Below are 26,286 nucleotides of genomic sequence, written 5' to 3'. Positions count from 1 at the left end.
GCGGGCCCTCCCCACAGGCCCGGGCCAGGCTCCACCTCTGAGCCTGAAGTCATAGGGCTGACCTGGCAGCTAAAGACAAAAGGTCAGAGGTCGGGTTGCTGGCAGCCTCCACTGGACAGCCAAATCCGCCTTCTAGACCGGCCGCCTGTGTGCCTGCTTGTCCAGCCAGGAGTGATACAGCAAACTAGGGAGCCTCACTCCGCCAGGCATCAACGCCCCACGTTGCACACAGCAACTGCTGCACGGGGCTGAAAATGGGGTGCTGCTTGGGAAGTCACTTTGGAAGGCAGGCTGCAAGTGTCAGGAGTGGGAGTGAGGGAAAGCCAACCCCAGCTCTGCCCTCCAATCCACTGGCTCTCCACTGGCTCCCTGCTAAGCTCAGCACCCGGCTGTGGCCAAGGGACCTGGCCCAGCCCAGCTTCCCACCACACAAAATATGACCCCAGGGGAAAATAAGGGAAAAAAAAAAAAAGACTCCTATTTATACAAAATTTATTGTTACACTTTGTTGGGGATTGCCAAGTCACCAGGAGGTCAACAACATAAAAACACGCACACAATAGGGCACACGGGGCCATGCTGCTGAATGTCAGCAGCTTGTCTGGGGTGGGTGTGCAAGGAGTCTTGAGCAGGTGAGGAGGCTCCTAGGCATAGAGGTCTTCCCTGTCGGCAGAGTAGACCTCACCCTCCTGCAGGAGGGCGAAGTTGAGGAAGTGCGACGGCCGGTGCACCTCGTGGTAGAACTCCTTGGGGTTTGCCAACTGTAGCTCGTACTTCATGTTGGGGTCGTGCCGGACACCTTGGGGCAGGAGGAAACATCAAATGTTAGCCAGTGTTGGGTCCAATGTAGTATCTTATCATTTGATCTCCCTTTGACCCAGTTTAATGCAGTTTCTGGGTTTTTGTTTTGAACCCCCGTAGTTTCTGTTTTATCAAATAAAAAGTGAAGGGGAAATAAATGCACATGGATTAAGCAGGCCTCTGATGAATCAATCCCCTCTGACCATGGACCAGGGATGTGAGGAACCTTGCTATCATGCGGAACACATCAGAAAATGGATTGTTGTAGATGCAGTTAGGTTAAAGTCTAGCACCTTATGATCTGATCTCCCTTATGATTCATTTACGTTTGTTCTACTGCTTAATATTTTCTGCTTTCTTTTCAATTGGGGCTTTTATCTGTTTTACTTTATTATTGTTGCTAGTTTTTGGCACATGAAATCCAGGATAGGTAAATCTAGACCGGCAGTAACTGGATTAATGGCAGGGGAGGTTGGGGGAAAACGGGGAGCTAATAACTATGAGTACAAGAATGAAAAACATGTTCTAAAACTTATTGTGGTGATGATTGTACTACTCTTCTTGATGTGACTATTGAATTGTATGATATATGAGCTATGTGCCAATAAAACTGTTAAATAAAAAAAGGTATGCAGGGATTTGCGTTTCTCACCCAGCCTGGGCCCCTGGCCATCTCTGAGCAAGAGCCAGGACCCAAGTTTTAACAGTGACCATGTAACTCCTTCCCTCCCTATTCCCGGCGCTCCCCCACCAACATCAAGTCCCACCCCTACCCCCTACCCCCAAAAAAACCCCAAACCTATTGACTGAGTCAATTTTAACTCAAAGCAACCCTACATAAGGTTTTCTGAGACTAAATTTTTAGGAAAGCAGACCACCTCAGCTTTCTTCCACAAAGATGCTGGTAGGCTTGAACTGCCAACCTTGCAATTAGAGGTCCAAAGCATCCTCAGGGTCCCCCTGCCCTCCACTTACCCATAAAGTTGTAGTTCCACGAGGACTGGGCAGGGACCATAAAGAAACCAAGGAAGCGATCGGACAACAACATCTGGACCCTCTCGTAGTGCGAGGGCAGGTAGCCCTTGGGGTTGTTGCCCTTGTCTGTGTTCTGGCGGCCCCATTCGTAGCCACTGGGGGTCAGCTTGTAGGCTGTCAGGGTGCAGGAACCTGGTGTGAAGCTGCAGGAAGGAGGAGCCCAGAATCAGTGCGCAGGCCACCATTTTGAGTCCAGCCTGCTGGGCCTGCACCACCACACTGCCTCCCAGACCCACCTGCAGGTGATGATGATGGTCTTCTCGCCATCCCAAGACGGGTTGTCAGCCATGATCTTGGCGTGGGTAGTAACATCCTGGGGCGACAGCTGGGGAGACTCATTGGGCTGAGTGTGGATCCAGCCTAAGGGCTCCATCTCCTGTGGACCAAGAGCAGCGGAGTTCGGCTTGCAGCCCTGTCTGCAGACAGGATTCCCCACCCAGGAACCACATGCCCGCCCCTCTCCACCATGCTGCTAACAGGAAGCCCGGTTTTCCTGCCCAAGTTCCTCCACCACCGCTCACCTTGAGGTACTCGTGCTGGGGCAGCTGGCCGGGGAGGTGCACAGTCTGGTGGGTGCCCCACTGCGGAACCATCACGATGCAGCGGATCTCCTTCACCTGGGGGTTATCCGGGGGACTCACCCCATACAGGTAACCTGCAATCTAGGGACAAGGGGCCAGGGCCAAACTGAATCACAAGCCCAGCGTCTGGCGTGCTAGCTCTGTGCTTCCTATGTTCTCTGCCCCGAGGCCGAGCAAGGACTTTCTCAGAACCTCCTGCACCCTAAACGCAGTCGCCCGTCATCCTCACCCACCAACCCAAGGGTCACAAAATAGGGTTGTATAAAAACAGAAGCTTTCCTTATTGGGCAAAATGGATTATCTTTTCCTATTCCACTTGCCACTGCTGGTTCCCATTCTGAATGACCTTTCTGATTCTTTGCCAACGATCTTCCTCCTCGTCTTCTGGGAAGTCTCTACCCGTGGCCACATACAAGTGATCCATTCTGCCCACGTGTTCTGTGTCTCCTTGAATAAGCCCACCCAGTGCTATGATCAAGCGTGATCTCTTCATACTCTGCAGCTCACTGCTTCACACTCAGCTCTTCCCCAAGATGTTACTGGTTGAGTGACATGAGGCAGGCAGCTACCTTTCTTTTCCCAAGGCTTTTCGTATGATTTACACATGACTGTTTCTAATATATGAGAGGGACTTCACAAGGGTCAGGGGAAAATTCTGTGATCTTTCCATGCCATTTTCCCATGAACTATCCCCCCCCCCCAATGAACTTTTTGAAGCCCCCTCTTAATACTACTCTCGTTCAACAACTTCTAGGTCACTACACCAGTCTCCTAATTAGCACAGCTATGTGGTGGGGGGCACCCTCCTGACCACTGTGCCTGTCCTTGTCTGCGCTCTGAAACCAGCACCTCCGGTTCCAGGGACACAGTGTGTAAGCAAGCTGAGCACCCTCGCTCACTTGGGCTCGGAGGTCAGAGATGCAGATGAACTTCTTAAGTACATTCTTGGGAAGGATATAGGTGTAACCAGTCTCTTTGATGTCATCGGATGACACGTAGATGTGGTTGGTCCTTAAGTGCAGGTTGGCGGCAGAGATGGCCCTGCAAACGGGGAGGGAGGGGACGTCAGCCTTTCTCGACTCAAGTACAGGAAGCCCACCCACCCACCCACCCCACGGCCCGTCTGGCCTGGTCTAGTACCTGACCCTCCACTCGGTCTTGGACGAGAAGGTCTGGGTCTCGTAGTTGCTGGTGGTGGAGGTGATGATCTCATCACCGTGCTTGTTGACGGTGCGCGTCTGCGTGGCCGTCAGCTGGGACTGTTCCTTGGTCTGCTTCTCGATCTCAGCGATCTGCTGCCGCTGCTGGGACGGGGCCGAGATCTCCATCCCCAGGATGATGTCTCGAATCTCGGACTGTGTCAGTGACGCCACATTCACACTGTGGGGACAGCCTGCGTCACACCACAAGGCTCCCTTCCCCTTGGGGTCCCTTAGTCCCTTCTGCCTCAAGGGCCAAGGTGTTAACTCTGTGGGACAGGGAAGGCCCATACTCTTGCCCCAGACAACCCTCAGCTGCCACCTCAACGAGAAGATTCCTCTGGAGCCCTTTCCGCTCAGCACCACCACCTCCCCCTTTTCCCCTGGACACACAGGTGCCCTGGCACAGGACGAGCCTCAGCGCCACTGTCATCACCGGGATACGTGGATATCTACAGCCATCCTGGCTGCCAGAATGACAGGGAGAGTGTGGAGGGACGGAAAGGGATGTGCTCGCTGTAACGTACGGACTGGAAGGAGCTGCCTGCTCAAGATCGCAACTGGCATCAAGGCAGTTGGCACCACTGAAACCAAGGCAGGGGCGCAGACGGAAGGCCAGGACAGAAACACTGCCCTCTGCAGGCAGCCTGCAGACTCGAGATCCTTCTGAGCCTAAACTCACCTATAAAAATCACACTTTAAAGCCACCCCCTCTCCCGGCTTACTTGTTCTTCTTGCCATAGTCGGCCAAGATCAGGTCCTTGAGCTGCACCTCCACCTTGATCCACTCCTCGTCGGTCAGTGTGGGCCAGATGTGATGTGGCTCCGTGATAGTGGTCTTGTCTGGCTTCAAGATCACCTTGGCCCGGTCATTGTTCACGTGCAGGGCACGCAGAATCAGGATGAGACGGGAGAAAGCCTGGGAAGAGATATGGGGGAGTGAGCGATGGGAAGTCAACCCCTTGAAGCTGTTGTTTCATCCACCCCTATTGTTTCTTCCTATCCTTTCTGGACCCCGGAGAACGGATTTCAAACTATAAAGCCCACCCAGCCCACCACGAGTGAGTCAACCTCATATACAGAGCAGCTCACCCTCCATCTACAGACTGAAGAAGTGAAAACGGCTTCCCTAGGCTGGTGGGAAAAGGCAGGGCCCAGGGTCTGTGCTGATCTGCACCCCCTTTCCCTGAAGCAGCTTTGTACCGTGTAAGATGAGATTGTCTTGAGCCAGTCGTCATAGAGGTTGAAGAGAACCATCTGAGGCTCAGTGGCTTTAAGAATGAGGTCCCCAAACTTCTCCACCTTGAGACAAGCCTGGAAGGGGAGCTGCAGTTCTGACCCTTTGATCACAATGTTGGGGAAGTCCAACAAGTGCACCTGAGATGAGATCAAGTCCATGGTTAGAAAGAGTGCCTCAGGGCCCTTAGCCCTGCTTTTCCAGCCTTGTCACCCCCGCGGCGCCTCACCTCAAGCGGGTCCAGCATGCCCTTCCTGGTCACGATGATCTGCTTGGGCTGCTCCTCCACCGGCAGAGACCGGATCAGGGCTGCTACTTCCTCAGCTGTCTTCCACTTAGCCAGCTACAAGGCAACAGGGGAGAGCATGGGGACTGTGGTTCCGCCCTCCCGATGAGCCCAAATACAAGGACTTCGTCTTGAAACAATCGAACCCTGTGTTACTGAGTGTTAGGCAACAAGGCAGGCAGTACAGAATTATCAAATGGCCTTACCCAAAAGGAGTTTCCAATCTAGTAACCAGACAAACCTCACACAAGAAAATGAGTCAACAGAAAACTAAGTGCTGAACTAGAGTTGAGAGATAACTAAGGGCTCTACTATGAATGAGGTGCTTAGAGACAAAGAAATGAAGGCTACTAAGCTCATCAAAGTCTGCCCTAAGCAACGGCTCTTAAGGGAGGAGTAAGACTGCAACTAACAGAGGAAGGAGGGGATTTATCCTAAGAGAAACAGGAGCAAAGCCACAGAGGTGGGAGTGCACAACCACTGGGTTATTAGGACCCTGGTCTGACTGCAAGAGGCAGTTGGCGGTAAGGAAGAGAAAAGGTGGCCGGGCGCAGAGCCGGCCCAGCCAGAATTAAGGGTCTAGGGAGCTGAAGAAGTAAACGTCAGCAAGAAGGAATGTGCTATGACAGGTGCAGAGGGAGAGAAGAGATTTGGTTTAAGTGATGGTTCAAGAAGACCTGTTCCCTTTAGAAAGATTTTTGGCTGCCTTGTACGTGACAGGTCAGAGAGAGGACATTCAGGGGAGCCGAGAGACTAGGTGTCAGGTAATGAGGAACCCCACTCTTCAGCTTTCTGTAGAACAAGTTCAAATAGCGTGCCCTCCATGGAAACAGCAAATGTGCGCAGCTAGGTGTGACAGCTTCTCTGCTCTTTAATCTGCTCACCTGTCCCAGACGCTTCTGTCCAGCCCACACAGACGTGTGGATTATCTTGAGGAAAAGCTGGCCTGTGCGTGGATTGAAGATGAAGATGGCCCCATTGATGGGTTTGGTCGTCAAGTTCCCTTCGAAGGTCTGCAGAAGCATTGCACTAGTTAGCACGGCCGAGAAACAACCCTCGTAGCCTCACCCCAATCTGCACGTGCACTGGCCCTATTGCCCTCCCACAGGCTCCAGATCCCTCCCTGCCTTCAGCACCCACCTTGTGGATGGTCACTCTGTAGACGTTGGTGTCATCCACAAACCAGATAATCTGGTTGGAGAAGAGCTCGCCGTAGTTCTGGGAGGACAGATAGGGCTCAGTGGGCTCGGACGAATAGAGCTGCAGCCCTTTGCGGATCCGTTCCCGCAGCACATACAAGGCAGGGTTGGCCTTCATGATCTTGGCCATGGCCTGCTGGATGAGGGGCTTGCTGCCGGGGAACCAGTTTCCATAGGCGCTGTGAGGGGGAAAGGGAGGCCGGGAGAGTTAATGCCAGGTGAGAACAAGGCAGACAAGCTCAAGAAGGACAGGCTGATGCGCTCGTGCGCGTGGAATCAAGCCAGACAAGGGAATAATTTCCAGCCATAAAAGAGACCAAAGGAGAAGTACAGATAGATGCTAACACTGGAACAAAGCAGGGCATTTGGTGAAGTGAAAGGAGACCGAGAGAAAACTAAGAGTCACATATGGTATGATTCTCCTATAAAATGTCCCAAAGTGGCAAATCCGTATAGAAAGCGGAGCAAGCGAAAACCCTAACAACAACAAAAACACATAGGTACTTTTCAGGAGGAGCGCAAGGGAAGAGGCCTGCGTGTGAGCCCCAACTCACCTGTGCAGGTTATAGGCCAGGTCGATTGCGATGAGCACCCCGGTGGGCGAGGGGTAGATACTCATGTTGTCTGTGGTGTAGTCCAGGAACTTGGCGCGGGCGTAGCGCTCGATGTCATGGGAGTCATAGTCCCCCCAGCGCAGCTGGATGTCAATCCAGTACTTCTGAGTGGTGGTGCTGTCCATCACATCCCTGCGGGGAGAGAGGGGCCAGGGGCTCAGGATTCCAGGAAAGTGTAATTGATATCCCCAGAAGTAAGATGTCCCTACAGTCACAAGTCCCTCACCACTACTCATCATTTCAAAATCGCAATCCCTCGGCCTCTTTCAGAGCAGCAAACCTCCTGAGAATGGGCAGACCGGGCTGAGGGTGCTGACAGGATCCAGGGGTAGTAATGCCTCTGAGTTTAGACAGTCCCCAAAGGAGTACTGCCAACTGCCGGAACAGTAAGGCTGAGCCCTAAAGCACTCACTTGGAGTCGGCCAGCAGGGAAGGCCGGGAGACATTCCACTTATAGGAGGCAAAGAGCAGGATATCGGCACAGGACGAGTTCATCTTGTAGGACTTCCGGGGGTGAATCGTCTCCTTTTGTACGGTCTCAATTTCCAGTGCATCCAGCTCCTGGTCAAACACCTGCAGGCCCAAGTGGAGAGATGAAGCCTGCGGTTCCAAAAGCCATCCTCGAGGGAGGGCTGGGGGAAGCCAAGACACGGTGGCACCTGGGACCACAGCCACAGCACCGGGTCTTGTGCTCTGAGTTCCGGGGGGATTTCCCAAAGCAGGAGGAGGAGCAGGCTGACGCGGTGATTTTTGTGGCCCCCATCCTCCCCTCAACTGCAGCCCACCTGACACAAGTCCATAACGATGCTCTCGTGGATCTTCTGCCACAAGTGAGCTCGGAAGATCTGGATGAGCGAGATCTTCAGTGTGGGGATCTTTCCATGCATGAAGATACCTGTCAGGTCCAGCTGCACTTGAAAGCCTACATACACCTGACAAGAGGAGGAGGAGGAGAAATTGGAGGTCAAGACACGTCACCAACAACACCTGTGTTTTCAGCTCCCATGTCTACCAATCACACTCACATTGGCTCGGTTGATGGTTGGGGACCACCAGAGGGTAAACCTCCGGTTGGGAATCTGGTTCAATCCCGAGCGCTGTGCATTAGTTAGCTTCTTCCACTTCATAGATTCCTCAAAGCCGCTGGCCTTCTCCCTGAGACGAGACCGGGTGAGATCAGGTCATCCCCGGCCGCCTTCCAGAGCTCTGCGACCTCCTAGGGTGGCTGTCTGACCCACGAGGGCTCTGACAAGACCAGCAAGAGGGGAAGAGAATCCTCACCAGAAAAGCCCCTCCCAGGTAGGGAAGTAGGTGCCCTTGAAGAGCGTGTGTTCCAGAATGCCCTCCACGCCGCCCAGGGCCTGGATCATGTCTGTACGGTAGTTGTTCAGGTTCCACAGCTTCCCGTCATGCCGCTGGTGTGTCCACCAGAAAGGGTTCTGCTTCAAAACCTGGATGGGGAGGCAGTCACAGTCAAGCTTCTGGAGCCTTCTGCCCTAGACAGCCCATGGCAGCTATGGACTCTCCTGATTCATGGAAAAGTCTCCTACCGCCCGCCCCCTCCACGTACCTGGTACTGCTTGAAGTCAGTCCGTACACGCCAGCCCTTATCGTAAGCCAAGGTGTGCCGGTCTTTCTGGAAAAGGGTGTTGATTCGAGGAATGCCGCGATCCCACGAATCCTCCAGGTCTTCTAGAGTCAGTCGCCTGCCAAGAAAAGGTTCCCATCAAACACGCTGTCCTAAGAAGAGCTCAGCATTCCAGGATGGCCAGGAATAACTAAGCCCAGGTCTCCAGGAACCCCACAAATGGGGCTTCCAAAGCTCATGGAAAAACCCTCTATCTTTCCATTCCTCTTTCATCCGCGACCTGAAGCCCCCTGGCGTGAGATGCTCTGCCCCCAGCCTTCACACAGGGCTCAGAGGCTTGCCACCCTCCGCCTCGACCAGGACTGCAATGCCCTCCTGGCTGCCCACCTGTTCTGGGCAATGGCCTCTTGTCTCTTGAGCGCGTACTCGGCCCAGACTCGCTGAGAGTCGATGAACTCGCTCTCCCATGGCTGGATGTAGCGGTACAGGTTGGGAATCAGCTGGTCTTCTTCATGGCTCATTCCGGAACGGAAGTGTGTGATGCCCACATCTGTCTGCTTAGACCACCTGTTTTAGGGAGTCCAACCAAGATTAGAAAAGGGGGGGGGGCCCGGGCTAAAAGAAACACCCCCTTCCCTCAGGGCCTAAGCAACTGGGCTGGGCAGCACTGCTGGCCACGCCTACCTGAGGTCAGACTGGGGGATGAGAACGTGGCCCATGGAGAGCATGCCGAGGCCCCCCAACTCCTTAGGGGTGTAGAACACAACAGGGGGGAATCGACTGGGCATCTTGGAATTGAGGCCAATCTTGATTCGCGTCTGGATCTTGTTCTCACACTTCACCAGCAAGTCCAGCAGTTCTTGGGTGTTCACCACGGCCTCCCGGAAGTATGTCATCAGGCCGATGAGAGCTGTGTTCCACTTGTTCACAATCTGAAGCCCGAGGGAGAACAGGGCATTTCACATGACTCGGGGAGAGGGCAGGGGCTGAGGACAACTGAGACAGTCAGCTACATCCACCCCGGCTGCAAAAAGGGAAACGGCCTACCCGTCTTCCAGCTAAGTAGATGGCTCAGAAAGCCACCAGCACCAGCAGAGAGCAAAAGGGAAGCTGAGCGGACAGGGAGGGGAGCAAACAGACAGAATGGGCATGACGAGAAGGCTGACCACTGAGAAGCGGTCACCAGCAGCACTGATCAGCTCTGTACAAATTTGCTGGGCACTTTAACACAAGCTATTTTTTTTTTAAAAAGGTCATTGACCTCCAAGTAATTAATCATTAGGAGAATGTACATCTAAACAAGTGGTTGCTTCAGACGCCACTAGGCTAGAAACAATCAACAGTCTCTAAGGAAAACAAAGACCACAGCTGAGGAGACCCCCAGTTCTACTCTGCCGCCGAGTTGGAAGCCACTTAAGGGGACACCACCACAAGGCAAGGGCCCTACTCAAAAGTCCACGGGCAAACCCCATTCTCTCTCAAATCCCATGTTTTCCACAAACCTTCTCAAGCTGGCCAAGCCAAGCCCTGTCCCCACAGAAACACACAGGTAACACAGAACGGGAGTCCCCGAAGCCCCTCCTCCCAACAGAAGGCAGAAAGGAGGGAGCAGAGTGTGGAGTAGCAGGTAGGACAAACAGAAAACAGTGTGAGGGCAGACTAATGGATAGAGAATGACATTACATTTAAGTGTAAAGATCATAACATCTTTTACCATGCCCCGGGTAGGTTCAAAGGACCAACCACACAAAGCTGGAATGGCACTGAGAACAGACAGAGCAGACTCCAAAACAGACCACTCCCAGGGAGAACGAGGGGCCTTTCACAACCAATCACCATCCTACACCTCCATCCTCAGAGAGCCTCAGGGCGCATGTGCCGAGCTGCAAAATGGAGAGAACACAACCGCCTAGAGCGGAAAGGAGAAATCCACAACTGCAGCTGGAGCTTCCGAACGCTCCTTTCCGAGATTAACAGAAGTAGGAGACCAAGACCATCACGAGAAGGGAAAAACCAAATGTTCTGGGCAGTTCAAGAAGCGAGAGATTAAGTTGGCTGGAACTACCATAGAAAACTGCCATGAGCAAGAGCACCCAGGCCGGGAGAAAGAAACAAACAAACTCCCTGCTGACGGTGGAGCTGCCCCGTGGGTTTCCCATGAAGCCACAGAGCCAGAAGCATCGAGCCAGAAGGAGCATCCATCTAGCTAAGATCAAGGTACGACCACCAGAGCTGCCGATCTCGAGAAAGGAGGGTCTGGGGTCCGAACATCAGCTAGCTGACAATAAGGGCACCCTTTCCGCAGGGCACCCTTCAGGCGCAGCAGTTCCCCGTACAAGGGGGTGCTGTCAGCTGCATAGTTTGTTATCACAGAGCCTGAACTGGCTACATGTCCCACAGCTTTTTTCCTGGAGAGGAGTGAGCTGTACACCAGATTGGCCACCTGGGCGCACTCCTGCTTTCCTCCTGTTGTTCCTCCATACTGGATGGAGAACGGATCCTGAGTCCCAGCCAGGAGCAAGCACACACTCTCAAGGCCAGAGTTCCGGTGGTGGCCGTGATTAAAGAGTGCAAGAGGAAAGAGAATCTTGGAGGGCCTGAATCCAGACCCCGCCCAGCTCTACTGGACACTGTCCTTTCTGTGCCAACACTGGACAACTGGACCAAGACATTTTAGTACAACAGCCTTATCTTAAGTCACACCAGGCCACAATTCCAATGATTGAATTATCCACTTACACTCTCCAGTCCCTTTAATGAATGAAGATAAGCCTTGATAAAACAATTTATTGGGTAATATAACTAACTTGATTGTCCACTTCATGCTCACTTGAGCCCCCTGGCTACGTATTCCCATTTCAGAGGAGGGAATTAAGGCCCACAGTGAGTAAGTAACCTGCTTAACCTCCCGACTCCAGTGCTGTGATCTAAACCCAAAGACACTCCAAACTGTGTGGGACCATGGTCTCCCTTAGCCTCTCAGGTAGACTCGCCCCACTACCCAGACTGCTAAGTCCCGTATGTGTACTGTTACCCTATCCCCACTTTCCATGGACTTCTTCCTTCCCCCCCTTTTCCACCATGCCAGGCCCCAGTACAGCCCAGCATCTGTGATCTTCCTTTGTGTGCAGACTCAGCACTCCACTGACACCCTCTGATACCCCCATCTCCAGCGCGCTGTCATCGATTCCTTCTCTCCATCCTGTCTGGGAAGACGGTGCCTCACCTGGCTGTGTTCACTTCTTGAACCTGGCACACTGTCAACCATCCCGGCACACCGTCAACCATCCCGTCAGTTCCTCCCCCACCGCCTTCAAGTCCACTCCGACCCCGAGACCCAGAGTCCAGCCTGGAAGAGCTGACCAGCTGTGATCACTTCTTACTGAGCACCCCCACACGCCCGACCTTCCGGCTTTTCAGAGGATGTGTGCCTTCACTCGTACTCTAACCTCTTCCTTGCTGAACTCCTCCAGAACACGGCTCAGCAATCACACTTTGCCTGCATTTCCAGCTGCTACTGGAGCCTGTCAATGTCATGCTCACCTGCCCTGACGTGGGTCTCCCTCTAGGTGGCGTCTACAGTCTTTCCTTCTCATATTCAAATTGGCAAATGGTCTATACTTGCTGCCTGCACTTCCTCCCTTCCCATAAGCCTCACCCACTGCCATCTGGCTGGGGCCCAGCAGCTCTGAAACAGCTCCCCTAAGGTCACTAGTGACGTCCTAATTGCTGAATCCAACGGACACCTTCCAGTCCTTATCCACATGGACTGCTCTTGGGCAACTGACACCGGCAAGCACTTGCCTCAATTCTGGACACTCGCTCTTGGCAGCCTTGGCTGTCACTCTCCCCTGTGGTGTTCCTCACAGCCCCAAACTTGTCCCTCTGCTCCGGTATCCCTTGTGACACTTTCCCTGGACGATCTCCTACTCCTGACCTTTCAACCACCACATTTATGCTGACAAGTCTTCAATCTGTGTCAGCATAGCATCGAGTCCATATTTCACACTGACAAGTACCTTCATTTGCGCACTTAACAGAGACCTCCTAAGGCAGCGGTTCTCAACCTTCCTCATGCTGGGACCCTTTCGTACACTTCCTCATGTGGTGGAGACCTCCCCCAACCATAACATTATTTTGTTGCTACTCCATTTTGCTACTGTTATGAATCATCATGTAAATATCTTATATGGAAGATGTATTTTCACAGTTACAAATTGAACTAATTAAAGCATAGTGATTCATCACAAAAACAGTATGTAACTATATATTGTGATATATTTATTTCTAATGACAAATGAAATTCTGTCTTGGAACATGGTGTAGCATGGCTAACAGTGTTAATAGAACAACAGTAAACCACATTGCTACATTTTGCGACAGAATGCATAAAAAGCCAATGCCAGTGTGAAGGTTGAGATAGCTTCTTTCTCACCAGATCAGCCTACCTGCATGTGGGCGGACCTGCCTGGAGACGAATAGAGGAGCAATGTTTTGGTTCCTAAGACCATCGGAAATGTGCTTTCCGATTGTCTTAGGCAACCCCAATGAAAGGTTCGATGGTCCCCCAAAGGGGTCTCGACCCCAGGTTGAGAACCGCTGTCCTAAGGGATCATGAAGGTGCTCATTTACTCATACCATTTCTCATCAAAATCTTAGTGATCACCAATTTAACAGACACTACTAAAGGGAGGGGGGCACTACCCTTTAAAGTATGACCCAACTTTAATTGAGGCACACCTCAATTTCAGCTCTACTAAAAACTAACACACACGCATTCCTTGGAATGGAAGAAGTATGCTACAAAAGAAAGTTTACTGGTCACCTCTATCCAAATGTCCTCTGGAACCTCCACCTTCTTCGACCTAAATAAATTATTTTACCTTTCTTCCTACGCCTCCCTGGAGTTGGCAGCACCAGTCACTAGTGCCCAAGAATGAACTCTTCCCCCAGCATCCCATCAAAATCCAGTTCTCTTGGTGGGAAAAGATAAGGCATTTCCTCAAAAAAGTCACAAACAGAAATACTGTTTACGACCCAACAATCCCCTTCTCTGCTTGGTCTATATCCAGAGAAATAAGAATCCCAACACGAGTACATGTATGCACACCCATGTTCATCAGCGCGCTATTCACCAGAGTAAAAAGATGGAAGCCATCTTGCTGCTGATGGGTGGATGGAGCAACCAGGGGACACATACACAAAAGAACGCCACACACAAAGGGAACACATACACAAAAGAACGCCACACACAAAGGGGACACATACACAAAAGAACGCCACACAGGGTTACAAAGAGCAAATCTGTGACACACCTTAGTGTGGACCAACTTGGAGGACGTTACACCGAGTGAAACTGGTCAGTAACAAAAGATCAAATATGATGAGACCACTACTGTAAAAAGCCAAGGAAGGGTTTTCACATGGAAAGAAACATTCTGATGGTCAGTAGGAGGAGGGACTAAGCTAGAACTAAGCAGCTAACAGAGATCAATGTTAACTTGTGGTAAAGGGGAAGGCAATATACAGTAAGACAGTAGTTGGCAAAAGAATGACGAAGGCTATTGAAAACGCTGGGAAGAGTAAGGGTTAAAAACAACAGAGGAGCATACTGTTATAGACACAGTCTGCAATAACAGTGATTTCCGAGTGGATGCACGGACAGACACTCAGGCTAAACAAGTGTGGGAGTATACCTTGAAATGTCTGTATTTGACAGAAAATATGCGCATTTACCTTTGTTGCAAATATAGCCATGAATGTGGTATAACATACAGGGGCAACTGTCTGAAAACTTCATAGACACAACCTAACACCATGAGGAAATACATCACTGGACCTGGGGGAAATGTTGTACGTTCTACTTCGTTGAGGAGCACCTCTTGGTATCTCCCCATCAGAGGATAGCACAGTGATAAAAATCAAAGATACACAGTAACAATTAGTCCAATGGACTAACAATGAACAGACCACTCCACTCAGTTGCCACAATCCAGAGACCAGAAGAACTGGACGGTGCCCAGCTCCCACCACAATTACTCAGAAAGGTGCCACATTAGAAAGTCATGGACCATGGACGGAGTGGGAGAAAAACGGGGCCTAAGTTCAAACTTTTAAAAGAGATCAGACAAGCTGGTTTGATAAAGACTAGTGGAACCCTGGTAGTGCAGTGGTTATGCATTGGGCTGCGATCCCCATGGTGGACAGATCGAAATCACCAGCAGCTCCAAGGGAGAAAGACTGGGCTTTCTCCTCCTGTAAAGAGTTACAGCCTCAGAAACCCACAGGGGGTCGCAATGCAGGGGGGTTGGTTTTTGGGGTGAACCCCTCAGACCATGACTGCACTATCCTTCATGCCTGGAAATGAACTCAAGCCCACAGCTCAATTTTTAGCCAAATAATAGGTCCCCCGGAACAGTAACACTCAGGCAGCGGTTCTCAACCTTCCTCATGCTGCGACCCTCTCAGACCAGTTCCTTATGTGGTGGTGACCCCCAACCATAACGTTATTTTTGTTGCTAATTCATCACTGTCATTTTGCTACTGCTATGAATCGTGCCACCCCTGTGAAAGGGTCGTTTGACCCCCAGAGGAGTCGAGACCCACAAGTTAACCGCTGCACTAAGGAGACGTGCACATCTCAGAATAAATTAACCACTTAAGGTCAAAAGCACAGCAGTAACCCAAGGACAAAAGGGTTAGGAAAGGAGGAAGGGAACAGGAAGCACGGGAAGAAGTGGGATCCGGGACGGGGCACCGTGGGGCTGCAATCGACCAGTGGGTGGGACTTGAATGGAAAACTGATGCACTATTCTGTGAGCCTTCATCTGTTGCGTGTGCTCCCATGGGAGCGCGTGCACGCGTACACGTACACGTACACACACACACACACACACACACACACACACACACACTCACACTCACATACTTTCAAAGGATCTGTCTGTTCTCCTCTCAGGGTTCTCCTCGTTCTTATCTGGACTCTGCAGCAATCCACAAACCATCCGACCCCTCCCACTCCAGCCACCCATCATCGCGGCTCCAAAAGTGAACCACCTAACAGCAATCTGAAAAATGCAACTCTCACGTGTACAGTCCTTCCAGGATTCGGAACAAGGCCTGCCATGCTCACCATGGTCTGGCTCTTGCCTGCTTATCTAAGCTGGCCTCCTGGCACTCCTAAGTCCCCAAAGTTCCCTGCACTTAAAACCAACCAACCAAGCTACCAGAACCCAAGCACCCACCGTTATGGATGCTTAAGCAAAGTCCTTCCTGCGCTCCCTCTCCACGGCCATTTCTTCTCCCACGCCTGGATGAGGGAGAGAGAGACTGGCACCCAGTGCCCCAGGACGACCACAGCTTCAGAGCCACGGCACACTTCTCTCCAACGGGACGGAAAGCCCCATGAGGGCCAGGTTACCTCTTACCTGGAGCTGGGAGGCACCGCGAGGGCTCAGGGAGTGACTGACCCATGGGGCAAAGAGACAAACTCTCCCAGCACTAACTGCACACCAGGAAATTGTAGCACAAGAGATTCTATGTAAGAAACATTCACGTAATAAAATGCATCCTTAACAGGAACCTAACTGGAAACCACAAAACCTTCTACACAGAGTTCAAGGCACGTGAGCGCTGGAAAAGGAAAACAGGAGTGTTCCCAGGAACAGCAGGGTGAGGCTTTCTAAACCACATATGAATGTTTGACAGCCTCAGCCAACTCTAAATCACAACTGCCCTCGGGTTTGGCCTTTGGAAGCGAGGGACTAGCAACAGATCCAGCGAAGGATGCTTGCTCTGTAACGGGTTTTGCAGACGCCTCGGTAAGATGAGCTCTAAGACTCGGGCAGGACCGTAGAAGATGCACAAGTGATGCCCTTGCGATTCAAATGCAAGAATCCAACTGCTAACATCACAGCCGCACAGAAGGAAGGTGCTAAACATTCTCTGAAAGTCACCCGACAGACTGGACGCTCAGCTGTCCCGTCCACAGCACAGGGACAGGCACGGCACACAGCACGGGCAGAAAGGAGAGTAAAGTGGGGACAGAGCTGAGAGCAGACATACCCACGGTACCGAGGGCCGCACATACCTTGGTGAAGGTGGTGGAGCCCGAGGCCATCAGAATTTGCCGCACTCGGTTGTGGAAGCGCTGCATTGACTCGTCATCCACGCGCAGGAAACACTGAGCAGTCCGCTCCTTCGTCACCTAACCCCCAAGGTCAAGGTCAACTTGTCACTGCCTCCACTAAGCCCTGCCCACCTAAAGAGGCTCCGCTGAAGAAGAACAGGTGTGCCCCCGCCACCCGCCCCAGCCCCAGCCTCTGGGAGTACAGGGGAGGCCATGCCAGTCTATATGCCCCCCTCCCAAGGCAGCACCTCGTTCTGCAGGTTCCAGACGCCGTCCTTGTGGGTGAACTCCTCGTAGCTGGTGCGGCATTTAGGGAGGATGCGGCACTCGAAGCCGCACATGTTAAAGAGCAGGTTGGGGTTGTCCTTGCTGTACACGGACACGAAGCTATTCTCCCACTGAACTGTAGTCACGGAGCGCGGCAGGCGGTTCTTGATGTCCCAGAACACTGCCCGACCCCTGCTCACAAGAAACACATGGTCTCAGCCCCAGAGGGCTAGCACCCAGGAAGCAAGGTCAGAACCCCCTCCAATTGCCCTCTGGGTCCACAGGCCCCACTGTGACTCACAAGTTGACATCGTGTTTCATGAGGCGCATGCGGGCATCTCGGGGCCAGCACTTCTTGTTGTTATAGCCAACGATGTTCTCGTTGTTGGGGTCAGGGTGCTCTGTCAGGTAACGCTGGATCAGGTCCCGCGCCTCATCAGCTGTGAACCTACACCCGGTGAAGAAGCACTGTTGAGAACCCAGGATTCTCGCACTCCAACCATGCTCAGAGGATCGCAACCCTTTCCAGAGCCCCAACCCCAGCAGCAAGCCGGCCAAGCCACTTTCAGAGGCAGGGCACACGCCGCCTCCCCACCCCCCTCACCCCACCCCCGCGGGGACAAGGATGCAGGCAGGGCCTCACCGGAAGAAAATGTGGATGCGGTCAATGTATCTGCAGAAGAGACGGATGGGGTGGGCAGCCTCGGTGGCGATGTCCTGGAAACTGAGGAAGTCATTTGGCATCTGTGGGGGCCCAGCCATCTCACTGGCCCGGTGCAGTCCCAGTACTAGCAAATCCATCACCAGGCCATAGTACTGCACGATGAACGAGGCAAACTGCAGGCCTCTGATGATCCCATACGAGTTCGTATGGTTCATGTCCTGCAAAGAAAGGACAACGCTTGCACAACCCACTGCAGACTGTCACCCAAAGGGCCAGACACCTTCCCCCGCAACTCCTTATTCCGGGCCCTGAGAGACACCTTGTAGTTGATGACCACGTTGTTCTTGGCCGTCATGTAGTCGGCTATGTTGTGGTCCACGATGAGCCGCAGCAGCCTGTTCAGCAGAGTCAAGTCGATCTTTTCGTACATCTTCTCAAAGCGAGACTCCAGCATGACATTGCACTCGCCCTCACTGGTCTCCCACACGTCCTGCAGGTTATTGATGCCTGGAGAGGAGCAGAGAGGGGGCTCCAGCACGCTACGACAATCTCGCGCTCTCAAGCTCACCGCCCCCCAGTCCAATCCAACTCATAGCGACCCTCCAGGGTAGAGGCACAAGTGCCCCTGCGGGTTTCTGAGACTAGCTTTAGGAAGCAGACAGCCTCACCTTCTTCCCAGGGCGGCTGGTGGGGGATTTCGAACTGCTGACCTTATGGTAAGCACAGCTCAATTTGTAGCCCACCATGCCCGCACGGGGCTCCCAATAATCGCCACCGTCATTCACACTAATTCGACCCCATAGCCATTCCACTCATTCAGCTGTACCGCGGAGGTGGCTTGGCCCAGTGTGCCGTCGATATAATTTCCTTGCTACCATGCAACAAGAGAACCAGCCAGCCAGCCATCTGGCCTAGATGAGACTTGTAACGGGGACACCGTCTCACCCCGAGCCCATTCCTCGGGGGCAATCATCCTTTACCTTGGCACCACTTGTAAACCAGCAGGGGCGGCGGCTCCGTGTCGGCAGGCTTGATCCAGGGTGGGAAAAGGCGGCGCTTGTCAGCCTCGTACCACAGGTACTGGTCCAAGTAGGCATCGGTGATCTTCTCCAGGGGCTCCACGTCGTACACTGGCACGAGGTGGCTGTAGAGGTCCATGAACTCAATGCCCACCTGTGAGACAGGGAAGCTGGCTCACACCACTCCACCAACCACTTACGCCAACTTGTCATTCTGGGTGCTACGAACATCCGCACTAGCCATCAGAAAACCCAGGGGCGGGCGTCTCACTCACTTCCTTAAAGGCTCTCTGGGTGAGCAAGTGACGCTTGATGCGGGACAACGCCTCGTGGGGGTTGTCGTAGGCCTGTTCGATCAGGCCCAGTTCCTCCCTCTGGGACTGGTTTAGCCGAGACTTCACGCTGAAATGAGGACAGGAAAGGCGGATGGGCAAACCCAGAGGAAGCTACCCCCACCAAGGATGGAGGCTGACACCCTGCTTCCTGGGACGCTGAGGCTGCCGCCTTCTCGGGAGCAACCCGTCCACCCTCACCTGTAAGCCTCCTTGAGCCGCTCCAAGGCCAAGATGAGCAACTTGGTGTCGTGCTTGTAGGACAGCGGGGGGAAGGGGATGGGCGAGAACCTCCGGCTTTCCAGCCAGTGCACCGTGGTGGTGTACACTGCCACCGCCTCCTCGGCTGTGATGTAAGGACCGTCCTACACAGGAGCACCTGGTCATCAGCCAGGGCAGCACAAGGTCCCCCGCAACCACACACGTTCTCGTGCTCTCCGGCCCGCCCCTCGGCCCTAGCTCAGCCCACTGGGCCCAACCTTCAGGTAGTTGTGCTGCCGCTCCTGTTCGGCCTTTAGGTAGAGCCGGGTGAGGCGACCCAAGTTCTTCTTGCAAACGGTTTTGTCCACGGTGGCCCCACGGCGGATTCGCTCTCGGTTGTAGTGGGCTGTGTTGGTCCACCAGTCGGCCTTGGCCTTCACGTAGCGAAGGATCATGTTCTCTATGGGTGTCGGCAGCCCTGGGACCTGAAAGAGGAGCGCACAGTGAGAGGCGGCCAGAGGCCACCGCCCTAGTCCCAGTCAGAGGGCTCCCCAGGCCGCCCGGGAGCGGGGAAGACGCACACCTTCCAGGGAATGTTGGCCTTCCAGCAGCGCCAGGCCTCGCTGAGGTGCTGCAGGATGGTCCGCGCCTTGTTCTGCTTGATCCCCTCGGGCATCATGTCCAGAATGTCATGCATCACTGCCGCCCGAAGCTCCAGGTCAAAGTGGGACTCCACTCGCTGCTTTGTCACCGTCTTTGCCACTCCCTTCGAGTGTCGCCCTGGAAGTGAAGGCATGGCCCGTGGTGATAGAAAGCAAGATTTCTAGCTGTTAACAAGGGTCTCCACCTGCCTACCCCTCACAAACCATGACTCCAATGAATGGTTACCATGAAAGCAGTGTGTGTTTTAACAAGGTGTCTATGTGACCAGCACAGGTCAAAAGACACGCTACCTCAGGTATTCACACCTAAGCTATTGAGTCCAAGACACTGGACTGGCTTCGTTCCTTCGAGAAGGGGGTTTTCCAGGAAACTCAACAAGCAGGGCTTCTCAGAGGCACAAAGGGCAGAGACAGGGTGGAAACACACACAACGAGCTGGACCTTCCGACATAAAGAAAACCACTCACCTTCAAACTGCCGGGCCAGGAGGTTACCCAGCCATCGCTCCAACAAAGGGGTGATGCCGCGCATGAAAAAGAGCCAGACCCGCCAGCCAGCAGCCCAGAAGCCACAGCCAGGGCCCTTCCCCACAGGACCCTACAATTCCAAGCAGAAATCAGGAACGCAAGTTAGCAGGTTTTGTGGACCAGGCGAGGTTGGGGGCGAGGGTGTGTGCGTCATCATCTGAAGGAGTCAGTAAATGAGAAGCATCTGCCCCAGCAGAAACCAGCATGGGAGAAAGGTTCCCTCCTTGAAGCTACAGGAGTGCTGGGAGGGAAGTGCTGAGATTCAACAGGTAAGGCAGGGCAGCGCTGACATGCCCAGAATGTTTCCCGTCTGGACTGAGCACGAAACGGGAAACAGACGTGAGGCGGCGGTCTGCGAGGACAGGGGCTCACCGTGTTGAAGCGGTAATAGATGAGATGCTTCAGGTCCTTGCACATGCGGATCTGCCGCATCAGCTTGTATTTGTAGCGGTACATGCCCGTCAGCTGCCCCACGTGGGCAAATATATACTGCAGCCCGTCGGCTAACTGCAACACAATGGACCTCAGGGTCAGCACGCATCCCTCCAGCCCCAGCCCCACCCCGGGCAGATCTCGGGGATACCTAGCCTCACCTGGAAGGCGTCCACATTGCCCAGTCGGTACTGCACGTGACTGTCCACCACCAGCTTCGTGAGGCGCAGAACCTCCCGGCACAGATGGAAAGCATTCCCAAAACGAGACTTCTTTCTTTCCTGGAGGCGAGGCCGAGGGCAGAGAAGCAACATCAGCCATGGTCCCGAAGGATGTCCCTCTTACTCAGGGGCCCAAGCAGCACCCCACCCCAGGAAGCTAGAAGCCCTGGAAGGAAGGTCCGAGATCGGGCACCTTGGTGGTGAGCGTCTTCACAGGTTTGAGGTTGAAGTTGTAATCCAGATGCAGGTAGTTGAGGTTTTTCCGGTGAATGAGCAGGTTGAGCATGTTGTAGCCTTGTCGGCAAACCTGTAGTCCCACCTCCACCCAGTCTAGCTTGGTGGACTGGAAGAATTTGGTGGCTTTGAAGGAGCGGAAGAGATACCTGGCGTTAGAATAAGAAGGGTGGGGATTAGCCTGCTGCTTATCTTTGGAACAGAAGACATGAGAGCATGCATGGGCTCTCAAGCACCTTACCTCTTCTTCTGAGCCTTCGGGGGACGGTGCTTGAGAGCATTCAGCACATAGTACTTCAGCAATTTCTGGTAAGAGACCCTGACCTTCACCGGCTGCCCAGCAGGACAATGCTCCCGATACCTAGAAAACAAGGCCACCCCCGAGCTTTCTTCTCGTTCCTGCCAGCCACTCTGGGTACAGCCTACATGCCCATCCTGCTGGGGTCTTTTCGCCTATGTGGCCGTTACCACCTGCAGGTAAGAGGACTTACCAGTTCTTGACAAGGGGTATGTCCAGGGCCCGGCGGGTGCGGCCAGACCGGAGATTGAAGGGCCGTGGGGCCCAAAGCAGGGCAATGCCATTGGCTGTGTTGTCTGTGTAGAGAGGCGTGTCCTTGAGGAAGGGCTCCACAAACTCGGGGAGCTCAAACTCCTCATCGTCATCCGGCAACGGTTCCTGGCTCTGCAAGAAGGAAAATCCCCTGGGCTCAGCTCCCACTGAACTGGGCAGAGGCTTGGGGATGGCAGGGGAACCCTCTGGGGGCAAACATAGTGGCTACATCTGCCATGGAAACTGGGCTGCCTGACAAGAGAAGCCCTAAAGGGCCAGGACAAAGGGGGCCAAGGGAGCCGAAAACAAGGCCCGGGCCAGCCAGGAGGGCAAAGAGCTGTTCCTTCCAATCCGGCTGGCTCCCGATCAAAAAGCCTCCCAAAGGAGCCCTGCTGCCTTTGGAGGTAAACACTGCCAGCACCTCTTGCCCAAGGGCGGAAAACGGGGCTTGGGGAATGAGCTCTGCTCCCACGGACAACACAAGGGGACACAGACAAGTCTTGAAAACATCACTGTGCATGACAGAAACCAATTACAAAAGACTCCATTTAAGTGAACTGCCCAGAAGGGGCACATCTAAACACAGCAAGTGGGCTAGCGGTTGCCGAGGGCTGGGGAGGTGGAGGGAAACGGAGCATGACTGCTGATGAGCATGGGACTTCTTCCCGGGACGATGAGCATGCTCTAAATCGGTCCCTTCAAAATGGTTCAAGTGCAGGGTACATGCGTGCCATTCAATGGACACGATGGAAAGAGATCAGAAAAAGATTATATGAAGAGCCGAGGTTAAGTAAGATGAAAGCCCAAGTGGATAATCTCAGAAACCAAGGTTCTAGCACTAGCCTGGCATGGCCATGAGCCAACTTCTGAACTCGCCAATTAGCTCAGAACTCAAGGGAAAAACTGAACTCTCTCAAGTTGAATTTGTATCTGGTAACGCCTCAGCCATGTTCAAGAAAATGCTCTGGGATGACCAAGACCCAATGTCCCTGCCATCTCCTCACCTTGACCGAGTGCCGATGAGAGATGGGGTTGATCAAAGGATCGAAATAGAAAGCTGGCAGATCGGGATCCTCAGTTTTGATGAACACAACATTAGGTGTGTGGTACCTGCAATGAAAGCAATGTCAGATAATGCTCTCCTGCCCAGGCCCAACTTACCTCCCGGGCTTCTCTCCCCCCACCCCACCCCGACCCCAGGTGTGGTCCAGCTCTCTGACCAGGTGAGGTGGACATGGTGTGGAAGGTTGTTGTACAAGTAAGGGAAAGCAATCTTGTATTCAGTGCGGATAGGCTGTCGGATGATGATCTTGTTAATATCATTAAATTCATTCCAGTCTTCATCCCTAGGGTACAAAAGCAAGGATGAGCCCACTTGTTTGGAAACTATCCTGGGCTCTTAGAAACAATGAGTAGCTATCACTTCATCTAAGGAGCTAAAGCCCTTCTCCCTCCCCAACACACACACACACACACACACTTACTGCAGATTGATGTCTCGAACAAGAGGTTCAAATTTGGGGCCTCCAGGAATGGCCATATTGAGAGCCTTGGAGGTAAAGAAGGCCTTTAGATCAAATAGATAGAAGTAGTTGTCATCTACCAAGTCTGTCAGGAGCTGATTGGCCAGGCGGTAGAGGGTAGACATCATGGGCAGTGTGAACTGCCAACGCTGGTAAGTGGAACCATTCACATATCTAGGATGAAAAAGAGGGGGCCCAATCAGGTCAGGGTACCAGCCGGCCAAGCCTATATTCCCCCCACTGCTCACCAGGGCTCCTCAATTTGCAAAACTCTTGCAGGGTAACACCAACCATCACTCACTTCCTGCTGTCCCTCAATGGCTGGTGGTCATAGAACCAGTCCAATACAGGGGCATCTTCTTCAGGGTCCAGCTCTAGCTGAATGGCCTCAAGTGGCTCGACGTCTAGGATGTTGTCAGCGTAGTCCAAGGGCGGCTCCTCATCATCAAAAGGCGGGAAACGCATCCTTTTGAAATGCCTCCGGTCTCTCTTTTCTCGACGCATCATAATCCACATTGACCTGGAAGTCGAGAATGGTCCGTGATTTTTAGCCACGACCCTTTGCATCAGGAGGTAGGAGCACTGCCACCGCAGCCACCACGCCCCCCTCCCCATACTCCAAGCCCATCTCACCCCCACTGGGAGATGTAGACAGGCTCAATAACCCAGGGAATCTCATTGACGAAGGAAATGGCTCCCGTGATGTGGTACAGCACAGGCACATCCCGAATCTGCTCCCAAGGCATAGGCATGTTCTCCAGAAGCTTGAGGACTGCATGGGGCATGTACTTCAGGGCCCTGTGGCGTCAGGAAGAGAGAGTTTGACTGGAAAGGCAAGGGGTTCTGCTACTCATACAGAGAGGTAGTGGTGTTACACTACCACCACCCACCAAAAAACCGGCCTTACAGTCCAAACGCCAAGCTTAGCACACACAGGCCCGCCGTGAGCAGAAGCCCTGCCGAACCCTCTCCAACCTTACCTTGTACCACTTTCCCTCTTAAGCTTTACAGTCCCGCAACATTGGCTATCGGTCCCTTTAAATCACCCCCTCTTGTGGTCGAGCTCCTCATGAATAATAAAAATACTCATCATCAATTACAACCATGTGTTTCATGTTGAACAGGGCATTAGCCTGTAAGTAATTTCCATGGAAGTTGAGGTTACTGTCTTCTTCACTCCCATATCTCTAGTACCTCGCACCCAAAATAAAAACCCACTGCCATCAAATCAATTCCAACTCAGCGATGCCTCATCTTGCTCCTGTGGAGCAGCTGGTGGGCTTGAACTGCAGACTTTATGGTTACTGTCCAGTGATTACTCAACAGCACCACTGGGGCTCCTCAGTACCTAGCATAATTCTCAATAGATACTTACACCATTTCAAAAAGGGGCTAACAATTTTGTGTCCAAATGGGACAGGGATTTACTAAAAGAAACCACAACTCACTGAATCAGGTCGATGCTGACCTACAGCGACCCTATAGGGCAGACTAGACCTGCCCTGTGAGTTTATGAAACCTTAACTCTTTAAGGAAGTAGAAAGCCTATCTGGAGCGGCTAGTGGTCTCGAACTGCTAACCTTGCAGATTGCAGGCCAACGAGGAACCATTATGCACCACCAGGGCTCTTACTGAAGCAAAGAACCCAAAAGCATAGAGACTGCAGGGATTAAACACTTCAAACCTCTCAATTCTGGACACTGAGGTTTTAAGGCTGTCCAATATAAAATGCCCGTTCAGGGTTTCAATCGCTCACTGATCGGGACAAAATGAAGAAATGTCAAAGCAACAACAAGACAAATTAAAGCCCTAGCCAAAGAAGAAGAATTCAATAAAGCCCATAATTGGAAAGCCTGGGAATTGAATCCTAGTGGTTCCTTCTTTCCCTACACATGCCAAGACGGCTGTCATTGTGCAGTAGTCTGGTCCCCATATGAGCAAGCAGCTATCTCACACTGCAGGCCAGGGGGCACGGGTCAAATTGCCCAAAAGAGAATTCCAGCTGTGCCTTACCCCAGGTAGACCCTTTTGTCATGTCGAAACTTCCTGTTGGTCATGTCTCCATGGTCACGGATGATCTTTCTAACGTGTTCTGGAGGCATGTCTTCCTTCTGGGCGTCCACAAACCCAAACTTGCGTTTCTCTGCATAGCGCTTGGCCTGTAATTGCTGCCACTTGCGGGCTACAAAGGCATCTCAGTTTAACAGACATGCACCCTCTTGGCTGAAAGGTCCCCAACATACTCCAGGATTCGCTGTCAGAGACTGGGAGGGGCAGGGCACCCAGGAAGGGAGGTGTCGACCTTACTCTGCTTTTTATGTTAGTATTCTCCTTTTCCGATTTATGCTACCGATTTCTGAAGTGTGTGTTTTCTAGTTGGGTCTCCCTTACTGCCATTAAATCCGCATAGGCATCGGCTTTGTCTTCATCCCTATCATACCCCCAAAACTTGGACCAGCTCCTGCCAAAAACGAGCACTTTAAACGCCTTCGCTCTTGGAATAAACCAATGGGGCTAGCACGGGACGTGACACTTCGTGACAGCGAGTAACGGCGGGGGAGGGCTGCAAACCCGCGGCGGCGGCCCCCTCCCCCACGCCCCGAGCCGCGCACGCGCGCACGTTCCGCACCTTTCTCCTGAAGCTTCTCCTCCGACATGTAGTCCGGTAGCGGGGCTAGAGGGCCGGGTACCGGGTTACCCGGCCCTCGGTAGGGAAATACTCCGGCCATGTCCGGAGAATCTGGAGAGGGGTGGAGATGGAACTTGAACCAGCACGAGGGCCTGGGGGGCCCGCAGGAAGGCGTCTCAGAGGCGGGCCCTCGCCGCCGGCGGCCTCGGCCCGGCGATCGGCACCCAGCCCAACCAACCCCTCCTGCCGCTCCACAGAGCGCCCTCGCCCCCCGCAGCCCGGCCCCCGGAACCCACCACGCACCCCTAGAGCCCGTTACACCGAAGCCGCTTCTCTCGCAGCGCAATGGCGGCGGGG

General features: G+C 53.1%; 1 protein-coding gene across 2 annotated transcripts; it reads right to left on the bottom strand.

The window, feature by feature from the left end:
• Positions 1-475: 475 nt before the first annotated feature.
• On the bottom strand, positions 476-26,286 carry PRPF8 (pre-mRNA processing factor 8). 2 transcript variants are annotated; one of them, XM_004706882.2, is made up of 43 exons: positions 26,233-26,286; positions 25,930-26,040; positions 25,314-25,482; positions 23,934-24,098; positions 23,602-23,820; positions 23,262-23,474; positions 22,998-23,123; positions 22,782-22,887; positions 21,719-21,909; positions 21,469-21,588; positions 21,187-21,376; positions 20,934-21,053; positions 20,713-20,847; positions 20,281-20,410; positions 19,735-19,931; positions 19,430-19,636; positions 19,152-19,315; positions 18,894-19,020; positions 18,580-18,772; positions 17,919-18,106; positions 17,579-17,817; positions 17,237-17,383; positions 16,917-17,127; positions 16,630-16,746; positions 9,225-9,472; positions 8,928-9,107; positions 8,523-8,658; positions 8,234-8,403; positions 7,978-8,107; positions 7,738-7,884; positions 7,365-7,525; positions 6,893-7,084; positions 6,280-6,517; positions 6,024-6,152; positions 5,083-5,196; positions 4,820-4,993; positions 4,342-4,535; positions 3,558-3,797; positions 3,317-3,458; positions 2,358-2,498; positions 2,073-2,212; positions 1,777-1,979; positions 476-799 (listed from the first exon to the last, which is right to left on the bottom strand). In XM_004706882.2, the coding sequence occupies exons 2-43, from the start codon at positions 26,027-26,029 to the stop codon at positions 645-647; spliced, it is 7,008 nt and encodes a 2,335-aa protein (XP_004706939.1). In that variant the 5' UTR covers positions 26,030-26,040; positions 26,233-26,286; the 3' UTR covers positions 476-644. The 2 variants fall into 2 exon arrangements, with proteins under 2 accessions (XP_004706939.1, XP_045155803.1); XM_045299868.1 differs by having other exon boundaries at positions 26,251-26,272.

Source organism: Echinops telfairi, unplaced genomic scaffold (assembly GCF_000313985.2).
Source record: "Echinops telfairi isolate 266 unplaced genomic scaffold, ASM31398v2 ScPeMD7_7458;HRSCAF=8496, whole genome shotgun sequence".
In the NCBI taxonomy this organism is placed as follows: Eukaryota; Metazoa; Chordata; class Mammalia; order Afrosoricida; family Tenrecidae; genus Echinops; species Echinops telfairi.
Note: the sequence above shows the minus strand (reverse complement) of the source record. Positions and strands in the feature narration are given on the sequence as shown.

Bases quoted from the DNA above. Each gene is read 5' to 3' on its own strand.
- PRPF8 (XM_004706882.2), bottom strand. From the start codon at position 26,029: ATGGCCGGAGTATTTCCCTACCGAGGGCCGGGTAACCCGGTACCCGGC. The intron at 23,821-23,933 runs GTGAGATGGGCT...CTCGACTTCCAG, and splicing joins GTCTACATCTCCCAGTGGGG to GTCAATGTGGATTATGATGC. The intron at 20,411-20,712 runs GTGAGCCCCTGT...TTGGAATTGTAG, and splicing joins TCTATTACCGCTTCAACACG to GGTCCTGTGGGGAAGGGCCC.